Source organism: Tachysurus vachellii, chromosome 8 (genome assembly GCF_030014155.1).
Source record: "Tachysurus vachellii isolate PV-2020 chromosome 8, HZAU_Pvac_v1, whole genome shotgun sequence".
Taxonomy (NCBI): domain Eukaryota; kingdom Metazoa; phylum Chordata; class Actinopteri; order Siluriformes; family Bagridae; genus Tachysurus; species Tachysurus vachellii.
The window spans coordinates 2150001-2168766 of record NC_083467.1 but is presented as its reverse complement, the minus strand read 5'-3'; the positions used below and the strand labels follow the sequence as shown (position 1 = coordinate 2168766).

The 18766-nt window shown below is 40.2% G+C and overlaps 2 protein-coding genes across 4 annotated transcripts in view; both read left to right on the top strand.

Moving 5' to 3' along the window:
* Nucleotides 1-4895: 4895 nt before the first annotated feature.
* Nucleotides 4896-11549, top strand: arglu1a (arginine and glutamate rich 1a). 3 transcript variants are annotated; one of them, XR_009648933.1, is made up of 5 exons: nucleotides 4896-5462; nucleotides 6052-6099; nucleotides 6918-8801; nucleotides 9416-9499; nucleotides 10391-10461. XR_009648933.1 is itself a non-coding variant. In XM_060875709.1 (5 exons), the coding sequence occupies exons 1-5, from the start codon at nucleotides 5134-5136 to the stop codon at nucleotides 10553-10555; spliced, it is 852 nt and encodes a 283-aa protein (XP_060731692.1). In that variant the 5' UTR covers nucleotides 4896-5133; the 3' UTR covers nucleotides 10556-11549. The 3 variants fall into 3 exon arrangements, 2 of the variants coding, with proteins under 2 accessions (XP_060731692.1, XP_060731693.1); XM_060875709.1 differs by having other exon boundaries at nucleotides 6918-7143; nucleotides 10391-11549; XM_060875710.1 differs by lacking the exon at nucleotides 6052-6099 and having other exon boundaries at nucleotides 4897-5462; nucleotides 6918-7143; nucleotides 10391-11549.
* A 5172-nt stretch (nucleotides 11550-16721) lies between these two features.
* The window catches only part of efnb2a (ephrin-B2a), an 18698-nt gene continuing 16653 nt past the window's right edge, over nucleotides 16722-18766 (top strand). The window contains exon 1 of the mRNA XM_060875708.1: nucleotides 16722-17549. Coding sequence (XP_060731691.1) covers nucleotides 17446-17549 — 104 coding nt within the window. The 5' untranslated portion in view covers nucleotides 16722-17445. The remainder of the gene's footprint in view (nucleotides 17550-18766) is intronic.

Genomic DNA, 18766 nt, shown 5'->3' with positions numbered 1-18766 from the left:
TATCCCATTCCTATTTCAAAGAGGTTGAAGAGGCTTGGGCACGCTTCATGTTAACCACGTAAAATCCCACAGGCCACTTCTGAAGGAATTCTGACCAAACTCACCAAGTGTAGAACGAATTCTGACCAATTCAACCCAGTCCTGGAGGAATTTGGATCAATCTCACTGGCTTGTGAAGGGTGTTTGATCTTACCTGATCATAAAGTAATTCTGACCAATCCAGGTCACTTCTGATGACATTCTGACCAATCCCAGCCACTACTGATGACATTCTGACCAATCCCAGCCACGTCTGATGACATTCTGACCAATCCCAGCCACTACTGATGACATTCTGACCAATCCCAGCCACTTCTAAAGTAATTATTGACCAATCCCCGCCACTTCTGATGACATTCTGACCAATCCAGGCCACTTCTGATGACATTCTGACCAATCCCAGGCCACTTCTGATGACATTCTGACCAATCCCAGCCACTTCTGATGACATTCTGACCAATCCCAGCCACTTCTGATGACATTCTGACCAATCCAGGCCACTTCTGATGACATTCTGACCAATCCCAGGCCACTTCTGATGACATTCTGACCAATCCCAGGCCACTTCTGATGACATTCTGACCAATCCCAGCCACTTCTGATGACATTCTGACCAATCCCAGCCACTTCTGATGACATTCTGACCAATCCCCGCCACTTCTGATGACATTCTGACCAATCCAGGCCACTTCTGATGACATTCTGACCAATCCCAGGCCACTTCTGATGACATTCTGACCAATCCCAGCCACTTCTGATGACATTCTGACTAATCCGCTAATCTGCTACTGAAGGAATTCGCTCCAAATCCACTTCTAAAAGAATTCTTTTTAATCTTACCCACTTCTGAATGATATCTAACCAAAACCACCTACTCATAGAGGACAAGAACAGACTGCAACGCACAGTAAAAACAGCAGAAAAATAATCGGTATCCCCTGCCCACTCCCCAGGACCATACAAGAACCAGAAACCGGGCAGGAAAAAAATCACTATTGACCCCTGGACACAACCTCCCTTCTGGCAGACGCTTTGTTTACCAAAACTGCCAGACACAGGAACAGTTTCTTTCCCCAGGCACCTTATCACCCTATTTAACAACTCACCATAATTATATTCCCTGCTTCATATCTATAAGTACTGCATTATCAGACCTGTCAGTCATCACATCATCCGTATACGTTACACACACTACTGCAGCTGTATATTGTACAAAAAGCATAATATTACACAATACTGTTATTTGCACTACTGTGCACTTCCCACCCTTTATGTACATAACTGATTAGTCATATAGTCTGTATTCATATTTAATACTCATAGTGTCTATATTGTATTACATCTGTATTGTCTTGTCTTGTATAGCATCGTGTTATTTATGTCTGTACTTTTGAGAGTCACAAACAGCTGGAACCAAATTCCTTGTGTGTGTGTCAACAAACTTGGCCAATAAACCTGATTCTGATTCAGATTGTGACCAATCCGACCCATTTCTGACCAATTTCACCTGGTCCTGATAGAATTCCCACCACTCACAACCAATTTTGTGCTGACTCGTAAGGCCTAGAGGCAAAATTCTTGCATCATCAGAATCAGAATCAGAAAGGTCTTTATTGCCAAGTATGTTTTCACATACGAGGAACACACACACACATTTACACACACATTTACACAAACACTTACACACACACACACACTCACACTTACACACACTCACACTCGGACACTCACATACAGTACTCACACACACACTTACACACACTTACACTCACACACACACACACACTCTCGCACACACACTCACACTCGCACACTCACATACTCACACACACACTCACACTTACACTCACACTTACACACACACACACACACCTACACACACTCACTCACACTCGCACACACTTACACACACACACACACTCACACACACTCACACACACACTTACACACTCACTCACACACACACACACACACACACTTACACACACACACACACACACACACACACTTACACTCACACACACTTACACACACACTTACACACACACACACTCACACCTACACACACTCACACAATTTTCACATTAAGTTCAGTGTTTTACGAATGCAATGCCATATCGCTACAAAACTTGGTATGGTTCATCAGCGACATGTTCTGTGCGTATCTGATCGGCTTGACCCCAGTATCGCTGCTTGCAGCTATATTTTTAATTTGTGCCTGTAATACCCACAAATTAACTCAGTCTTTCGAAATATAAACAAATACATAATTTTAAACCAAAGCACCCACAACCAGCAGTTACTGAAGATAAATGAGAGATTGAATGAACAAACTAATAAATAATAAATGTTAATGAATATGGCTTTTCTTTGTTTCACAAGCTTCATGTCTGAATCGTATGTCACAGGAGTAAACATCTGCCCTCTCACATGACTGTCTATTGTTGCATCCCATGGAAACCCAATCTTATTGCACACTTGTACTTAACAGCCTAATGGTTTTAAAGTGGTGTAATGTGACATAGCTTTATTATCCAATATAAAAGCAGGACACTGGAAATGTAATTTGCACCCTGTTTATCGCTGTTAATTGAAGAGCAGGTCGAAACGTCCTTTGCTGTTCATCAGCATTTAACTGCTCTGAAAATTAGCCTGAAATAACATTACAGTTTGCATGTAATAATAAAGAAATGGCATGGAATCATACATTTTTCTGAACAATACTGTAGTATGTGGGATATGATAATCAACACTTAAGCTCTCAGCTTTAGAGGAGAAGAACACTGCAGGCTAGTTAACGTCCATATTTACGATGATTTTAAACCTTTAATGATTTATCCTGTTATCAATAATTTATTAAAGGACATCCTTGAGCTGCAGGTACGCAATATCATGTTTGTTTTGTTTGCAGTTTATTAAGCATTAATTAGGTCATAGAATGAGTATTAAATCAGGTGTCCTGTATCTACTATTACAAGTGTAGTGCAGTAAGGATGGATCACTGTTACAAATGTAGTGTAGTAAGGATGGATCACTGTTACAAGTGTAGTGCAGTAAGGATGGATCACTGTTACAAGTGTAGTGCAGTAAGGATGGATCACTATTAAAAGTGTAGTGCAGTAAGGATGGATCACTGTTACAAATGTAGTGTAGTAAGGATGGATCACTATTAAAAGTGTAGTGCAGTAAGGATGGATCACTGTTACAAGTGTAGTGCAGTAAGGATGGATCACTGTTACAAGTGTAGTGCAGTAAGGATGGATCACTATTAAAAGTGTAGTGCAGTAAGGATGGATCACTGTTACAAGTGTAGTGCAGTAAGGATGGATCACTGTTACAAGTGTAGTGCAGTAAGGATGGATCACTGTTACAAGTGTAGTGCAGTAAGGATGGATCACTATTACAAGTGTAGTGCAGTAAGGATGGATCACTGTTACAAATGTAGTGCAGTAAGGATGGATCACTATTAAAAGTGTAGTGCAGTAAGGATGGATCACTGTTACAAGTGTAGTGCAGTAAGGATGGATCACTATTACAAGTGTAGTGCAGTAAGGATGGATCACTGTTACAAGTGTAGTGCAGTAAGGATGGATCACTGTTACAAGTGTAATGCAGTAAGGATGGATCACTGTTAGAAGTGTAGTGCAGTAAGGATGGATCACTGTTACAAGTGTAGTGCAGAAAGGATGGATCACTGTTACAAGTGTAGTGCAGTAAGGATGGATCACAAGTGTAGTGCAGTAAGGATGGATCACTGTTACAAATGTAATGCAGTAAGGATGGATCACTGTTAGAAGTGTAGTGCAGTAAGGATGGATCACTGTTACAAGTGTAGTGCAGAAAGGATGGATCACTGTTACAAGTGTAGTGCAGTAAGGATGGATCACAAGTGTAGTGCAGTAAGGATGGATCACTGTTACAAATGTAGTGCAGTAAGGATGGATCACTGGTAGAAGTGTAGTGCAGTAAGGATGGATCACTGTTACAAGTGTAGTGCAGTAAAGATGGATCACAAGTGTAGTGCAGTAAGGATGGATCACTGTTACAAGTGTAGTGCAGTAAGGATGGATCACTGGTAGAAGTGTAGTGCAGTAAGGATGGATCACTATTACAAGTGTAGTGCAGTAAGGATGGATCACAAGTGTAGTGCAGTAAGGATGGATCACTGTTACAAATGTAGTGCAGTAAGGATGGATCACTGGTAGAAGTGTAGTGCAGAAAGGATGGATCACTGTTTTAAGTGTAGTGCAGTAAGGATGGATCACTGTTACAAGTGTAGTGCAGTAAAGATGGATCACAAGTGTAGTGCAGTAAGGATGGATCACTGTTACAAGTGTAGTGCAGTAAGGATGGATCACTAGTGTAGTGCAGTAAAGATGGATCACTAGTGTAGTGCAGTAAGGATGGATCACTGTTACAAGTGTAGTGCAGTAAAGATGGATCACAAGTGTAGTGCAGTAAGGATGGATCACTGTTGTTACAAGTGTAGTGCAGTAAGGATGGATCACTGTTACAAGTGTAGTGCAGTAAGGATGGATCACTGTTGTTACAAGTGTAGTGCAGTAAGGATGGATCACTGTTACAAGTGTAGTGCAGTAAGGATGGATCACTGTTGTTACAAGTGTAGTGCAGTAAGGATGGATCACTGTTGTTACAAGTGTAGTGCAGTAAGAATGGATCACTGTTACAAGTGTAAAATATTTTCCTTTGTGAATTAATTAACATTTTTTACACCATAACTAAATAAACCAGGGTTGCTTAAGAGTGCACAGGTTCTCACACACACAAACACACACCCTCCCTCCTCCTCCTTTCTCACCCCTCCCCCCTTCGTCGACATAGAACACGAAGAAAGCCGAGAAAACCCGAGCCGCAAGGGATTCTGGGAAACTCGTCCACATAGTGCAGTCGCCATATTTGCTTGAAATTGCTAACTTAAGAGTAGATGGAAAATAACAACATAGCGCCGTTTTATTTGTAAATATCACGTTTGCTAGACGTAGCGAAAAGGGAGAGTTTGCGTTATCTTTGTCTTATTTCTATCTGCAGTTCGCCGGCGGTTTATTTGATAACGTTTGTTTAACCACCGCGGAAATGGGGCGCTCGAGGAGCCGCAGCTCGTCCCGGTCAAAGCACTCGAAAAGCGGCAGCAAGCACAGCAAGAAGCGCGGCAGCCGCTCCAGGTCCCGGTCCAAAGACCACGAGAGCCGCAAGAAACGCTCCCGGTCCCGGGAAGCCAAGCGGAACCGCCGCCGGGAGTCGCGTTCCAGGTCCCGGTCGAACAGAGAGCGGCCCAGAGCAACGTCGCCGGTCGACAGAGTCGACATGTTCGGCCGCACGCTGAGCAAACGCACCGCTGCTGAGGAGAAGCAGAGGAAGGAAGAGGAGGAGAAAAAGGCTGAGATGGAGAGACAGAGGAAGATGTAAGTGTGTGTGTGAGACATGAGACATGCTAACGCGTTAGCATATGGTTTCAGTCGCTTGGACAATAACAAGGGGACTTTTGTAGCACATGCTAATGCTAACTGTTATTAGGCTGCGTTATTACCAAAACCCCACCCGTATTAGGTACAGCTTTCTCTCTGCGCCTGATTGGCTTGATTATTCTAATAACCAAGCCGCTGATTGGACAGAAGATGTGTCAGTAAGGCAAGGGGCGGGGTTTATATATAGAACCCTGGTGATGGCAGTTCTTTAGTGCAGGGTTTCTAAATTCATCTTAAAAACTTGTTTTCGATACAATCTGAGTCTAATTACTGATTGATTTGATGTGATAATTAGACCTAATTAAGGGTTTTGATTATAACTTGCAAGATGCACTTCCTTCAAATAAAAGTATTTATTCCCTCTGAGGAAGGAAGTGCATCTTGTAGGTGCTGTTAGTGTAAAGTACAATAAAGGTCCTGTAGTGTATAGTTTTCAAGTGTAATGTGAATAATTTTGATATTTGAGGGTTAACATTTTGGTCACATTAACAAAACGCGATGACGTACCCGCTGATATGCTTCACAGACCCGTGCAGGGCCCCGGACGCTGCTCTGAGAACCACTGTGATAGCAGGTGACTATAAAGACTAGAGATTTATAAAATTATATGAGAAACTTGACTAACCGCTGAATTTTCTTCAACAGTAACAGAAAGTCTACCAACACGCCAGCGCCCTTGCGTCCCCTTTTAGATTTAATCTAATATAATAGAAAGCAATCAATTTAATCACTACTTATTTACTGGATTGCTTCACAGATGTCACACATCGTAACCTAATTAGTTGTCGGTGTGAGTCGAGACACGTTCTGAACCCTTATCTTAATACGTTTAGGGTTCTTCTTTGTTTTTGAGCACAGCTAATGTGTCCTGAAGAAGGCCAGCAGCCAAGAAACAAAGATGCAGAATCTAATAAGGAACAGGATGTGAGACAGGCGGTTAAAGTGTAAAGCCTGGTGCATTAAGACTTTAGGGCTGGCTTTAGGCTAGACCATCTGAATCTTAAAAACACTCTGTCCGTGTTTGGTCTGGAGTGACTCTGACCCTGGGGCATGGCTCGTGTGACCTGTGTTCCGTGCATGTCAATAAAACTAGGAAATGGGACACTGTATACGGTCTGCAGTCTTATTTTCCCCTGGGACGTGTCCAGAAATCGAATTTTAGCCTTTTTTTAAATATATAAATAATCCTTGAATGTGTCAAAGCTTCTTAGGCAGTATGACTGGGGAAAAAGACAGCTGGCAGCAGCACGTGTCCATTTAATTTAGAATAACGATTAAATAAAAAAAATGTTAGTTTATGTGTCATTTAGACAGTTCCAAGAAAGGAAGATGTACTCAGAAAAATAGTGTATTTATCAACACACGTGTGTGTGTGTGTGTGTGTCGCTTCAGCCGTCAGCAGGAGATCGAGGAACGTCTGATCGAGGAAGAGACTGCACGGAGAGTGGAGGAGCTGGTGGCACGGCGTGTGGAAGAAGAGCTGGAGAAGCGGCGCGACGAGATCGAGCGCGAGGTGCTACGGCGTGTCGAGGAGGCCAAACGCATCATGGAGGCACAGCTTCTACAAGAGCTCGAGAGACAGAGGCAGGCCGAGTTGAGCGCACAGAAAGCCCGTGAGGTAACGCTCGGTCGTTTGGAACGGCCATGTCACCCGCCGCCGTGGCACAACCCGACATGCACCAACTCAAGAGAGGGCACAGGGAGAACTTGAGAATAGGTTCATCAGCATAGATCAGTAGATTTAAATATCATACTAAATAAGCCATACATCTAGTTGTTGTGAGCAAGAAGTCCAGAACTTGCATATGTTTAAAACAGAAGACGTACACGGTGTTGGCTTATCGTCTCTAGCAACACGAGTTCGTGTCTTTAGACAGTCGGGAGAACGTGACGAGAGAAATTACTGTAGAAGTGGAGCAGATCATGCTGGGCGTGCTTGAGGATGTGCAATGCAAAGGTTGTGTCACGGCCGCGAGATGTTAATCATTTCTTTTCCTTTGTCCCTCTTTTCCACCTTCCTGGTCTTCACTCTTGATGCCTTTGCTCTCTTTTTTTTGTCAATGTACTTCTCCTGTTTTCAATAAATAAAAAAAAAACAAAAATGAAAAGAACACAGATTTTGGGTAGGCTTTGTCTTTGTTCTTGAATATGCTTTCATGTATTTTTTCTGACACGTTATTATTTTTAAACGATCCGTTCGTTCGTCGTAAAACTCGTAAACAAACGGAAATAATATTTTAAGCGAATACGTAACATAAATGTGTTTTGGCATCTAGATCTATCTAACAAAAGCAGGTTTTTTTTTTATATCGAGTCGTTAATCCTGACACTAATTCTCCTCCCAATCCAAGCCACTGAAACACCCCCCGGTCCTGTGGGTCAGCGCTAACGGGGTTAGATATGTGCCCTTCTGCTGCCCAGTCCAATTCAGACCGGTTAGACTCAGGGCTCATACATACCAACATGCTCTATTTACCACATGATCTTGCTTTGTTTGCCAGCGTTGCACTTTTTTTTTTTTTTTTTTTTAAGTGTAGGAATAAATCACTGAAGCAAAATAGCAAAACTTTTTTTTTTCTTTCATTTTCTTCCAAAACTTAATCTCTGGAGAGTAAATACACATTCTCACGTTTTCCTGTCTATCTTTTATATATTCCTGTTTTTTTTTTTTTTTTTAATTTAATAATTTACTGTCTCCTAACCCCATATTTTTCTTTCACTTACTTTATTCATTGTTAAAAGTGCAGTATTGTAAATGTACTTCTGTGTCTTCACGACTTGCTTTTCCTCAGGAAGCTGGTTTTCGTACACACACACACGCACACACACATGTACAACAAGAGGTCACGTAGTACACACACACACACACACACACACACTCACTCTCTCTGTAGCCTCTCCACTCAGTTTCTACACTTACAAACAGATATTTCATGTAACGAATGATCGCATTTTTGTGTTCCTGCAGTTGTTAACACCCTTTTAACAGTAAAAGCCTGACGTCCCGCGATTGTTCATGTCCACACATGGTAATGTGTTTTACTTCCATTCTTCACTCTCCTGTCCAACACACCATCACTTTGACTTTACTGCAATGTGATATACTGCATGTGGTGTTGCTGTGTAAGAGCACTAGCTCGTGCTAGCGGCTCAGAGCAGAGATTTTAAAGGGGAAGCGCAGCGCTGTCCAGGACGGGACACACGCGGGACCAGGCAGTAAATACACCCTTTAATCAGCAGTTGTGTAGGTACAGTGCACAGTCAAAGGAAAAAAGCGTAGGTATACAAGCATTGGTGAGCTACTACTATTCAATCTCTCCTTTGTCTTATTTACTCAGTCTTTTTTTTATTTCTTCCAAAAAATGTCTTGCTTATGGATGGTGCTAGTTTAGAAAATTAAAAAAAAAAAAAGATATATCTCAATATATCTAAATAAATAAACAGTCCTGATTGATTTTTTTTTATTTTTTTTTTTATCATCTTCAAACAAGACTCTTCATTAGTCCGTGTTTGTTCTGTATGCGTGTTCATGAATGTGTCTCTGAATGTTTGAGTAAGACTTTGTGGGATCTTAAACGTGTGATTGAAGTCAGCGACGGGAGGGTTTTTGAGCTACGGCGCAAAGGGAGAGATACACGGGGGTTAATTCTATGCATTTTTTCCTTAAGATTCTACCGTTTTGCTGAAATGTGCTGAACGTGTGTGTGTGTGTGTGTGAGAGGGGGAGAGAGGATGAAAGCGTTTGTGCTGTGAGCGTATCTGGTTGGCACTTGTGTATGGATCGAGTGGAGCGTGTGTAGGAGTGTTTGCACGTGATGCTGGATGGATGGAGGTTTGCTTTCAGGGAATCGCTTTGCTTGGCCTAACATGTCACCGTGTCACCCCTGTAGGAGGAAGAAAAATCCAAACGGGAGGAGCTGGAAAAAATTTTGGAAGAGAACAACAGAAAGATCGCTGAAGCACAGGCTAAGCTGGTATGTGTAACACACTCGCACACAGACACACAAAATAAAATAAGGGAGTGGGAATATAAATGAAATAAAATGAAATGATGATGATGATAATAATAATAATAAATGCACAAAATCTCATATGACTTAAATTATAATTATACTTTTATTCAAACAAGATTTATCTGTGAATAGAATGTCATGGATTTATTATTATTTATTATTATTATTATTAATTTTCTAATATGATTTAATTCATATTATATATATATATATTTTTTTTATATATGACTAGATTAAATTTGTTAATTCTAATTATTTTATTTTTTTAATTCCCACAAACCTGGACAACTGAGACCTTTTTTTTCCCTCCAAAAGCATTTTATCTATACGTTTCACGTCGAATCACTTGATCCCCGACGACGTTACTCGAGCACGCGATATCGGAACCGTGACGGAGCACAGAAGTTTGCTCGTTGCGCTCTGCTGTGCGGTTCTTAAGATAAGACGTACGATTAAACGGCCAGCCTGCAGACTCCAGTTAAAGATCTAAAACCATGCGGAGATCGCAGAATACGGAAACGTCTCCGTTCTTTTAATACGGCGATCCTAAAATCAGCAATTCTATAGCGCTTGATCTAAAGGTTTAATATATATATACACACATATACACTAGGGATATTTGGAAGGTTAATATTTTGAGGGAGGTAAGTGTAAGAAGTGAAGGATTTGTGTGTCGTCTAGAGACGTGAGTTTAATACTTATGTACTGCTCTTGACTTCTCAGCTATGTGCTTGGAATGTGTCCCATCTCGGTTTAGGTAAAACCATCTGCCGTTTAACGTAAACTGGTTTTGTCACTCTGTTTCCACTGTACAAGTGTGTTTAGCTCTGTGTGTGTGTGTGTGTTTGCTAGGCTGAGGATCAGCTGCGCATAGTTGAGGAACAGCGAAAGATCCATGAGGAGCGAATGAAGCTGGAGCAGGAGAGACAGAGACAGCAGAAGGAAGAGCAGAAGATCATCCTGGGGAAGGGCAAGTCCCGACCTCGCCTCTCCTTCACGCTCAAAGCCACAGACTGATCATGTACTACAGCCCTCACTTCGGTTCCTCGTGTCTCTCTGTCTTTCTCTCTCTCTTTCCCTCTCTCTCCCTCTCTCTCTCTCTGGAAGATAACTTCATGTTGAAGCGAATCTCCAGACTTTTTTTTCAAAGAGCGACGACTTCTGCCCTCCGTCTCTCTCCTCTGGGTTCGACCAAACTTCACAAACCTCCAGTTGGGGAAACGTTTCACAAATTCACCAATTTCTCCCTGACTCAAGGCTGGACTTTTGCTGCCACTTCCACGGACTTTCAGTTTTAGCGGCTTTTATGTTTTGACAGTGCTGTGTGTATAGGATGCTTCCTTTTCTCCAAGTACGGGGAAATCCATTTTGTTTTTACTGGATCGCAAAAGCAATGATATGTGTGTGTGTGCGTGCGCGTGCGCGCGCGCGCGCGTGTGTGTGTGTGAGATTTGTGGTCCGATGATTTTTGAAGACTCGAGCACACGTTCTTTGTCCACATCTTGAAGCCATCCATTTGTGTGACGGGGGTAAAGATACATCAGGATGTAAATGGTGTGAGGGTCATAAGAAATGTAACATGACCAGTATGTATGTAGTATGGGGTCAGTTGTTATTATTATTTTTTTTGTGTGTGTGAACATAAACCATGGTGAGATTCGGAATGACCCATTGCGCCTCCACTCCACTGCGCTCTGCAAGTCCTATTAATTGCAGTATGTCTTTTTTGATTCGGTGCATTTGTAAGATCTGACAAAACAGTGGAAGAGACGTGTGCTGACTGCTGATTCGGATTTGTTTAGACAGTTCGTATGAGGGTTATGCAAATGTCTACTGTTCGTACAAGGAAATCAGGAGATGCAGGTAAGGTCGGTTAGGGTGTGTGTGTGTGTGTGTGTATGTATGTATGTTAGGAGCTAGCTTAAATTGTGGACAATTTCCTTCTGTCTTGTAAATTGGAGCTGAGTCGTTCATTAATAAATTCTGCAAATAGGTTGCCGTGTCAGATTCACCTGTCGTCTTCTCTTTCTCTTCGGACACGGAATTCTAATCTTCTGTCTTTTGTTTAGAGTCCGTTGCTAAGCGCTAAGCTGTTTTAGACAAAAGTCAGAATAACTTTTGTAAAATTTCTTGGAATTCCTCCTCACACTCCATCAGTAATCAATAAGAGTTCTGCTCCGAGGCAGCGTTCTGGTCTGTGTGGTGCCCGGGATCTCGGTGACAGAATATCACGTAAAGTACAATACGTAAAGTTGTGTTCTTCCTTTTATAGGCCGTGTTACTAACGAACGGTCGTTATATTCGTGTAGCAGGTTCTCAAAAGTCAGGCTGCGACCGAGAGAAGGGGCGGAGTACAAAAAAGTTTATGCTCAAATGAATTTCTACAAAACATAAATATCACCATGTATAAACTGATGAACAAAAGTGGTGCATCTTTTAAATGACAACCCGGTTACATACAAAACCAATACCCTTCTGTGTGTGTGTTTAAATTAATAAATACTTTAAACTGAAAAGAAAAAAAATTTCCAATCATTTGAAAAAAATTCATGCACAATTTTAACAGCAAAATATTCTGAGTTTGTAAATTTACTGTAAAAAAAAAAAAAAAAAAGGAAACTTCTCACACTACCTGTGATGTGTCCTAATATATTATGATATTGGTGTATATTTTTATCACCCAGTTCTCTGCAGCTCCTGTGTGTACTATACTATATATGTGTTCAGGATGGATGTGGATTTCTCCACCAAAATGACCGATTTCACAGTTTACACAATGGTAGTGATCTTGCTTGTGTACTTCGTGTATTCAGAGCTCACATCCTGTCCAGTTTGTGTATTGCTCGAGATTTACACTCGGAATACGCACTCGATCACTTCAGTGTTAATTCATTGCCCTCGCTGGAGACTGAATATCACACGTGATGGGACTCTTTGAAGGACCCGACAGAGCTTGAAGTTGTTTGGTGTTATCTCTGGTCTCACAGATGATCATTAATTAACAATGACACCCCCGAAGAGCTGTTCCAGTGACGGATGGAGACACGCACAGGTCTCCTAAAAAAAAACGTGTTCGGTCAAGCCGTGAATAATGAACGTGTTAATCCGCGCGCACTGGTACGAGCCGCTCCCTGCGTCCAGCGGTACAGATGTTAAATGACGCATGGAGCTTTGAACTTCTCAGCTCATTCGGAGTGTAAAGAAGTTTATAAAAAGGGCACTAACATGTTTTTCTGTATGTATTTGATCCCGGAGTGAAGTCTGACCCATGCGCGAATCTAGATCCTAACGGGGGCGCGCAGTTGCGCCAACACAGCAGTAACCCAAACCCCGGGAGCGCGCCGAAGCCCCATCATGGTCATCACATCACATCAAATGAGCTACATCTCAATATTTTTATTTTTTTTACTCAAGGCTATAAAATAGACATTAAAAGTGTAGGATATTTTTATTTAGTGTTTCTCAACCGCCTGAAAAATCACATTTGGAGGCGTTGGTGTCAGTATGGAAACTTTAAATACGCACAGATTTACGCTTGATTTTTCCTACATTCGGATTGTCTAAAATTCGTGTCTTTGTTATAGATAGATAAAATCCGTCTTCTTGTGAAGTTGGTCTGGAGACTGATACGATTTATTTGTGTTCGTTTCTATGGTGCAGTTCCAAAAAAAAAAAAAAACGTATCTCCGATCACCATCACACAATTTTGTGTTAGACATCACTGAGCATTTAACAGGTGAAAATTTAGGATCTGAAACATTTAACCTTTACTTGCATTTGTCTTTGTACTCATCAGCAATCTGATGGACATTTGAGGAACAGGTGAAGCTCACTAGAAAAGATCAGAAAATCTAAGCTACAATGTTAGTTTCGTTTAGTTCTAAATATAGAGTTAAAACGATGGAGTTGTTTGTTTTAATGCATTGACTTTATTAGCACACACTTTATTTAACACTTTAGAAATGACTGCATTGACAGTTTTTGCAATAAAAATATAGCTACAGTAATGCAGTTGTAATAAATGTACAGTAATAAAATACCACTTACTGCAATACAATTCTAATACAGTACAATAAATCAAATATCAATTACTATAATACATTTCTAATACACTTACATTCATTAAAAAATACTTCATTTGAATAAATTATTCAAAAACCTGAATATTAAAAAAAAACCTATTTTAGGATTAAAGACAATTCTCAGTTGACATCTTTATTATAACCCCAGAAATTCCCCTTGAAATCCCCCAAAAAGCTGCTTTCATCAGAAATCAGATAAAAGTTTAATGGAGAAATAATCTTAATAATCTTACACGTTTTTGTTATTTGTTTTTGAAAGAATGGAGAATAGAGAGATGTGGTGTTCAGATGGTCTCCTCTACATCACCGCCTCTCTCTGTAACTCTACTAAAGTCTCTAAAGAGTTTACGAGCTGCTGCCCATGTAAGAAAACATCTAGTTCAAATTCCTCATTGATGGTATAAAGATATCTCATGCAAACGGTGCTGAACGTCTCTGAGAATAAAACCTGCAGCTTATGGAAAAATGTACAATGTGAAAAGGACGTGTGTTTATATCAGTGTGTATATATACATATATCAGTGTGTTTATATTTGTGTGTAATATTAGTGTGTTTATATTAGTGTGTTTATATTTGTGTGTAATAGTGTGTTTATATTAGTGTTTAGATATTAGTGTGTTTATATTAATGTGTATATATTAGTGTTTGTTTATTAGTGTGTTTATATTAGTGTTTATTTATTAGTGTTTTTATATTAGTGTGTGTATATATTAGTGTGTATATATTAGTGTTTTTATATCAGTGTTTTTATATCAGTGTGTGTATATATTAGTGTGTACAGTATATATCAGTGTGTGTATATATTAGTGTGTATATATTAGTGTTTTTATATCAGTGTGTGTATATATTAGTGTTTTTATATCAGTGTGTGTATATATTAGTGTGTACAGTATATATCAGTGTGTGTATATATTAGTGTGTATATATTAGTGTTTTTATATCAGTGTGTGTATATATTAGTGTTTTTATATCAGTGTGTGTATATATTAGTGTGTACAGTATATATCAGTGTGTGTATATATTAGTGTGTATATATTAGTGTTTTTATATCAGTGTGTGTATATATTAGTGTTTTTATATCAGTGTGTGTATATATTAGTGTTTTTATATTAGTGTGTATATATTAGTGTGTATATATTAGTTTTTTATATCAGTGTTTTTATATCAGTGTGTGTATATATTAGTGTGTACAGTATATATCAGTGTGTGTATATATTAGTCTGTATATATCAGTGTTGTTATATCAGTGCGTGTATATATTAGTGTGTATATATTAGTGTGTATATATCAGTGTTGTTATATCAGTGCGTGTATATATTACTGTGTATATATGAGTTGGATCTTGGATCATACTTCATACTTACACATTTACTCCCCATGGACAACTGCCTGTGTTACAGTAGTGTAAAAGTGTGTTTTGTTGTTCTGACGCACTTATAAACTCTGCAGTGTTTGGAGTGAATTATCTGGTTTATTTTAGGGACAATTGGAGCTCATGGTTTCCTCCTGTCTTCTGACCCCTTCATCCTGTCCTTATTCACCTCCGTCTTCTTAGAGTGAGAACTTTAATCTTAGCTTTACAGACATGAGGACATCAGTGAAGACGGTAAAATTAACACCTGGCCACTAAACACGCATAATAATTACACCCGGCTTTCACACCACACTTTAATAAACGACCGCCTACCTGAATTAAGATAATACACACAGCGGCGGCACTTCACACACAAATATCTCTCTCTCTCTCTCTCTCTCTCTCTCTCTCTCTCTCTCTCTCTCTCTCTCTCTCTCTCTCTGTGTGTGTGTGTGTATTCGGCCTTTAATTATCTCCTCACTGCGGAATCTGTGGCAGTTTGCAGATGATCAGACCTTTTGGTGATACACACCTATTAAAGCAAATACACACGGGGGCTTAAGGAAGGGCACCAACATGGACATTACACTTAATGTAATGATAAAATAATAATAATAATAATAATAGTAATAATACTAATATAATAGTAATAATAAAAGTAATAATAATAGTGATGATAATAAATAATAATAAATTAGTATTAACAACATCAATAATAATAATAAATGAAAAAGTAATAATAACAGCAACAATAACAACAACAATACTACTACTACTACTACTAATAATAATAATGGTTATAATGATAACAACAACAACAGCAATAATAACAACAACAACAACAACAACAATAATAATAATAATAATAATAATAATAATAATAATAATAATAATAGTAGTAGTAGTAGTAAAAGAAGATGAAGAAAGTTTATAGATGAGTCTATAATAAAAACAGATCCTACTCTGGTTTACTCTCTAAATTAAAAAAGAATGTGGTTGTTTTATTGCCTTTCTCACAGTTTTTTTTTTTTTTTTTTTTAACTCTCCCAGGTTTTATTACTCACATTACAGCGAAAACACTGGGTGAAGTCCTCACTTCCTTCCTCCGGCACTGTGGGACTCACCGCTAGTCGGCGCTGTTGTCCATCTGATGATTAACACTCGAACCCAAATCTGTACATTTCAGTTCTGCTGATTAGCACGCTGAAGCTGGAGAGTGTGTGTTCCCCAGAATAACACCCAACACACACATAATGCACAAATGCCCTTTAGCGCTAAACTCTGCAGGACAAATCAGAGCTCATTCACCGCAGCATTGATGTTCGCTTCAAATGGCGCACTTACAAAAATCCCACATATAAAATGTCTTGTCCCTAATTACATTAAGCTTTGACCGGGTTTTTACATACACACACACACACACACACACACACACACACACACACAGAAACACACACACACACACAGAAACACACACACATACACACAGAAACACACACACACACACACAGAAACACACACACACAAACACACACATACACACAGAAACACACACACACACACACACACGCGCGCGCGCTTGATTTGCTCTACAGCCCCTAGTTTTCGCCGCTCGAGCCGTTGCTGCGCGACCGTTTGATTGACAGCTTCGTTTCCCCATCTCTTTCGCCGCTCTGGCCAATAAGCTGCGTTGTGGGAGGAGCCTGCTCAGCGCGAGCTCCGCCAAATATTGGGAGTCTCAGAAGCATCGCGGTTTTGAACAGACCGACAGTGCACAGGCGCGCGCGCTCCGTGTCTTCGTGCACTTTCTCTCCGGACCTGCGAAGCTCGAGCGACCCGTGACAACTTTAATTTAACTGCGCCTTGTTTTTCATTTACATTATTATTATTTTTTTTTACTTTCACTCATTTGTCATTATTATCATCATTATTATATTGTTATCGTTTTCAGTCCGTCGTTACCGTACCGGAGCTCGCGCACTTCTCTCCTATACGGAATACCTTGTGCTGGTTTTGCGCGCGCGCTCCTCTCTCTCTGAGTGTGTGTGAGAGTGTGTGTGTGTGTGTGTGTGCGGTGCATTTGGGATCGTTACTCCCTGGCCGTGTTCTTCTCCCATGCTGAAGTGACCGGAGGATTAAGTTGATGGTTCAGCACATCTCCATACGGGATCATGTACCTGTCCTCTTCCTGTCTGCACGCTACAGGCCCGACGGAAACAGCTGAAACGCACTCAGCTTTACTTTAACTCCTTTTATTTCCTTATCCCCGTGTTTGTGAATGAGAAACTGAGCTTTGGGTCAGTGCGCGAGGCGCAGCGCCGGGATGCTCCACCCGTAACGGGCTTTACTGTCGCACCTGGAGGCAGGATATCAGGAGCTGGGATTGTCGGCTACACTCCTCAGGGGCTCTGCTTTTATTCTGCTGATTTTTCTCTGTTGTTTTCACTATTGTGAGACGGATTTAGAGGTCATGGGGGAGTCTCTGTGGACCTACTACTTTGGGGTGTTGGTGCTCGCGTGCAAGGTGAACGCCACCGTGCTGGAGTCCATCTACTGGAACACGACCAACACCAAGTAAGTCTGTGTGTGTGTGTGTGTGTGTGTGTGTGTCTGTGTGTGTCTCTGTGTCTGTGTGTGTCTGTGTCTGTGTGTGTCTCTATGTCTGTGTGTCTCTCTCTCTCTCTCTCTCTCTCTCTCTCTCTCTCTCTCTCTCTCTCTCTCTCTCTCTCTCTCGTGTCTCTCTGTCTCTCGGCTCTCTCGTCTCTCTCAATATCTCTCTCTGTCTTTCGTCTCTCTCTGTCTTTCGTCTCTCTCTCTCTCTCTCTCTCTCTCTCTCTCTCTCTCTCTCTCTCTCTCTCTCTCTCTCATTGCTGCATTAAACAGTATCTCACACTAGGCCTTCATCCCTTCATGTTGTGCTTATTAATATTTTTCCTAATTAAAATACAGTTATTTTAGAATCCTAGAGTTATGTTGTAGCCTTAATGTGCATTAATGTACCGTACATAAGGCTGTGTGTGTGTGTGTGTGTGTGTAGGCCAGAGCAGAATAATGACTCTTCTCTCTTATGGTGCGCGCGCTTACCAAGTATAATATATTATTATTATTATTATTATTATTATTATTATTATTATTATTATTATTATTATTATTATTTCCTCAGCTTTTTTTTCTCCCATTACTTTTTATTTTTAAATATCACATTTAGAAGAAGTTTCAGAGTCACATGAGTTAATAAATCATCTTAAATGTCGCTCCTGCGGCTCTGAACAGTAGAGGAAAGTTTTTGTGGTTATTTGTTATTTATCGCATCCATAATTACACGCAGGATTCCATGTTAATTCAGAAAAAGACAAAAGACTAAAAAAAAAAAGACTTGGAGGTGTTATACACGTTTTACTGCCATTATGTCTAATACGAGCCGCAAGTCGGAGTAAAATCTGGTTAAACGGTGCGCGTTCATGCGTGTGTATAACATCATGTGTGTGTGTATAACATCAGGTGTGTGTATAACATTATGTGTGTGTATAACATCATGTGTGTATAGCATCATGTGTGTATAGCATCATGTGTGTATAACATCATGTGTGTGTATAACATCATGTGTGTGTATAACATTATGTGTGTGTGTATAACATCATGTGTGTGTATAACATTATGTGTGTGTATAACATCATGTGTGTATAACATCATGTGTGTGTATAACACCATGCGTGTATATAACATCATGCGTGTGTATAACATCATGCGTGTGTATAACATCATGTGTGTGTATAACATCATGTGTGTGT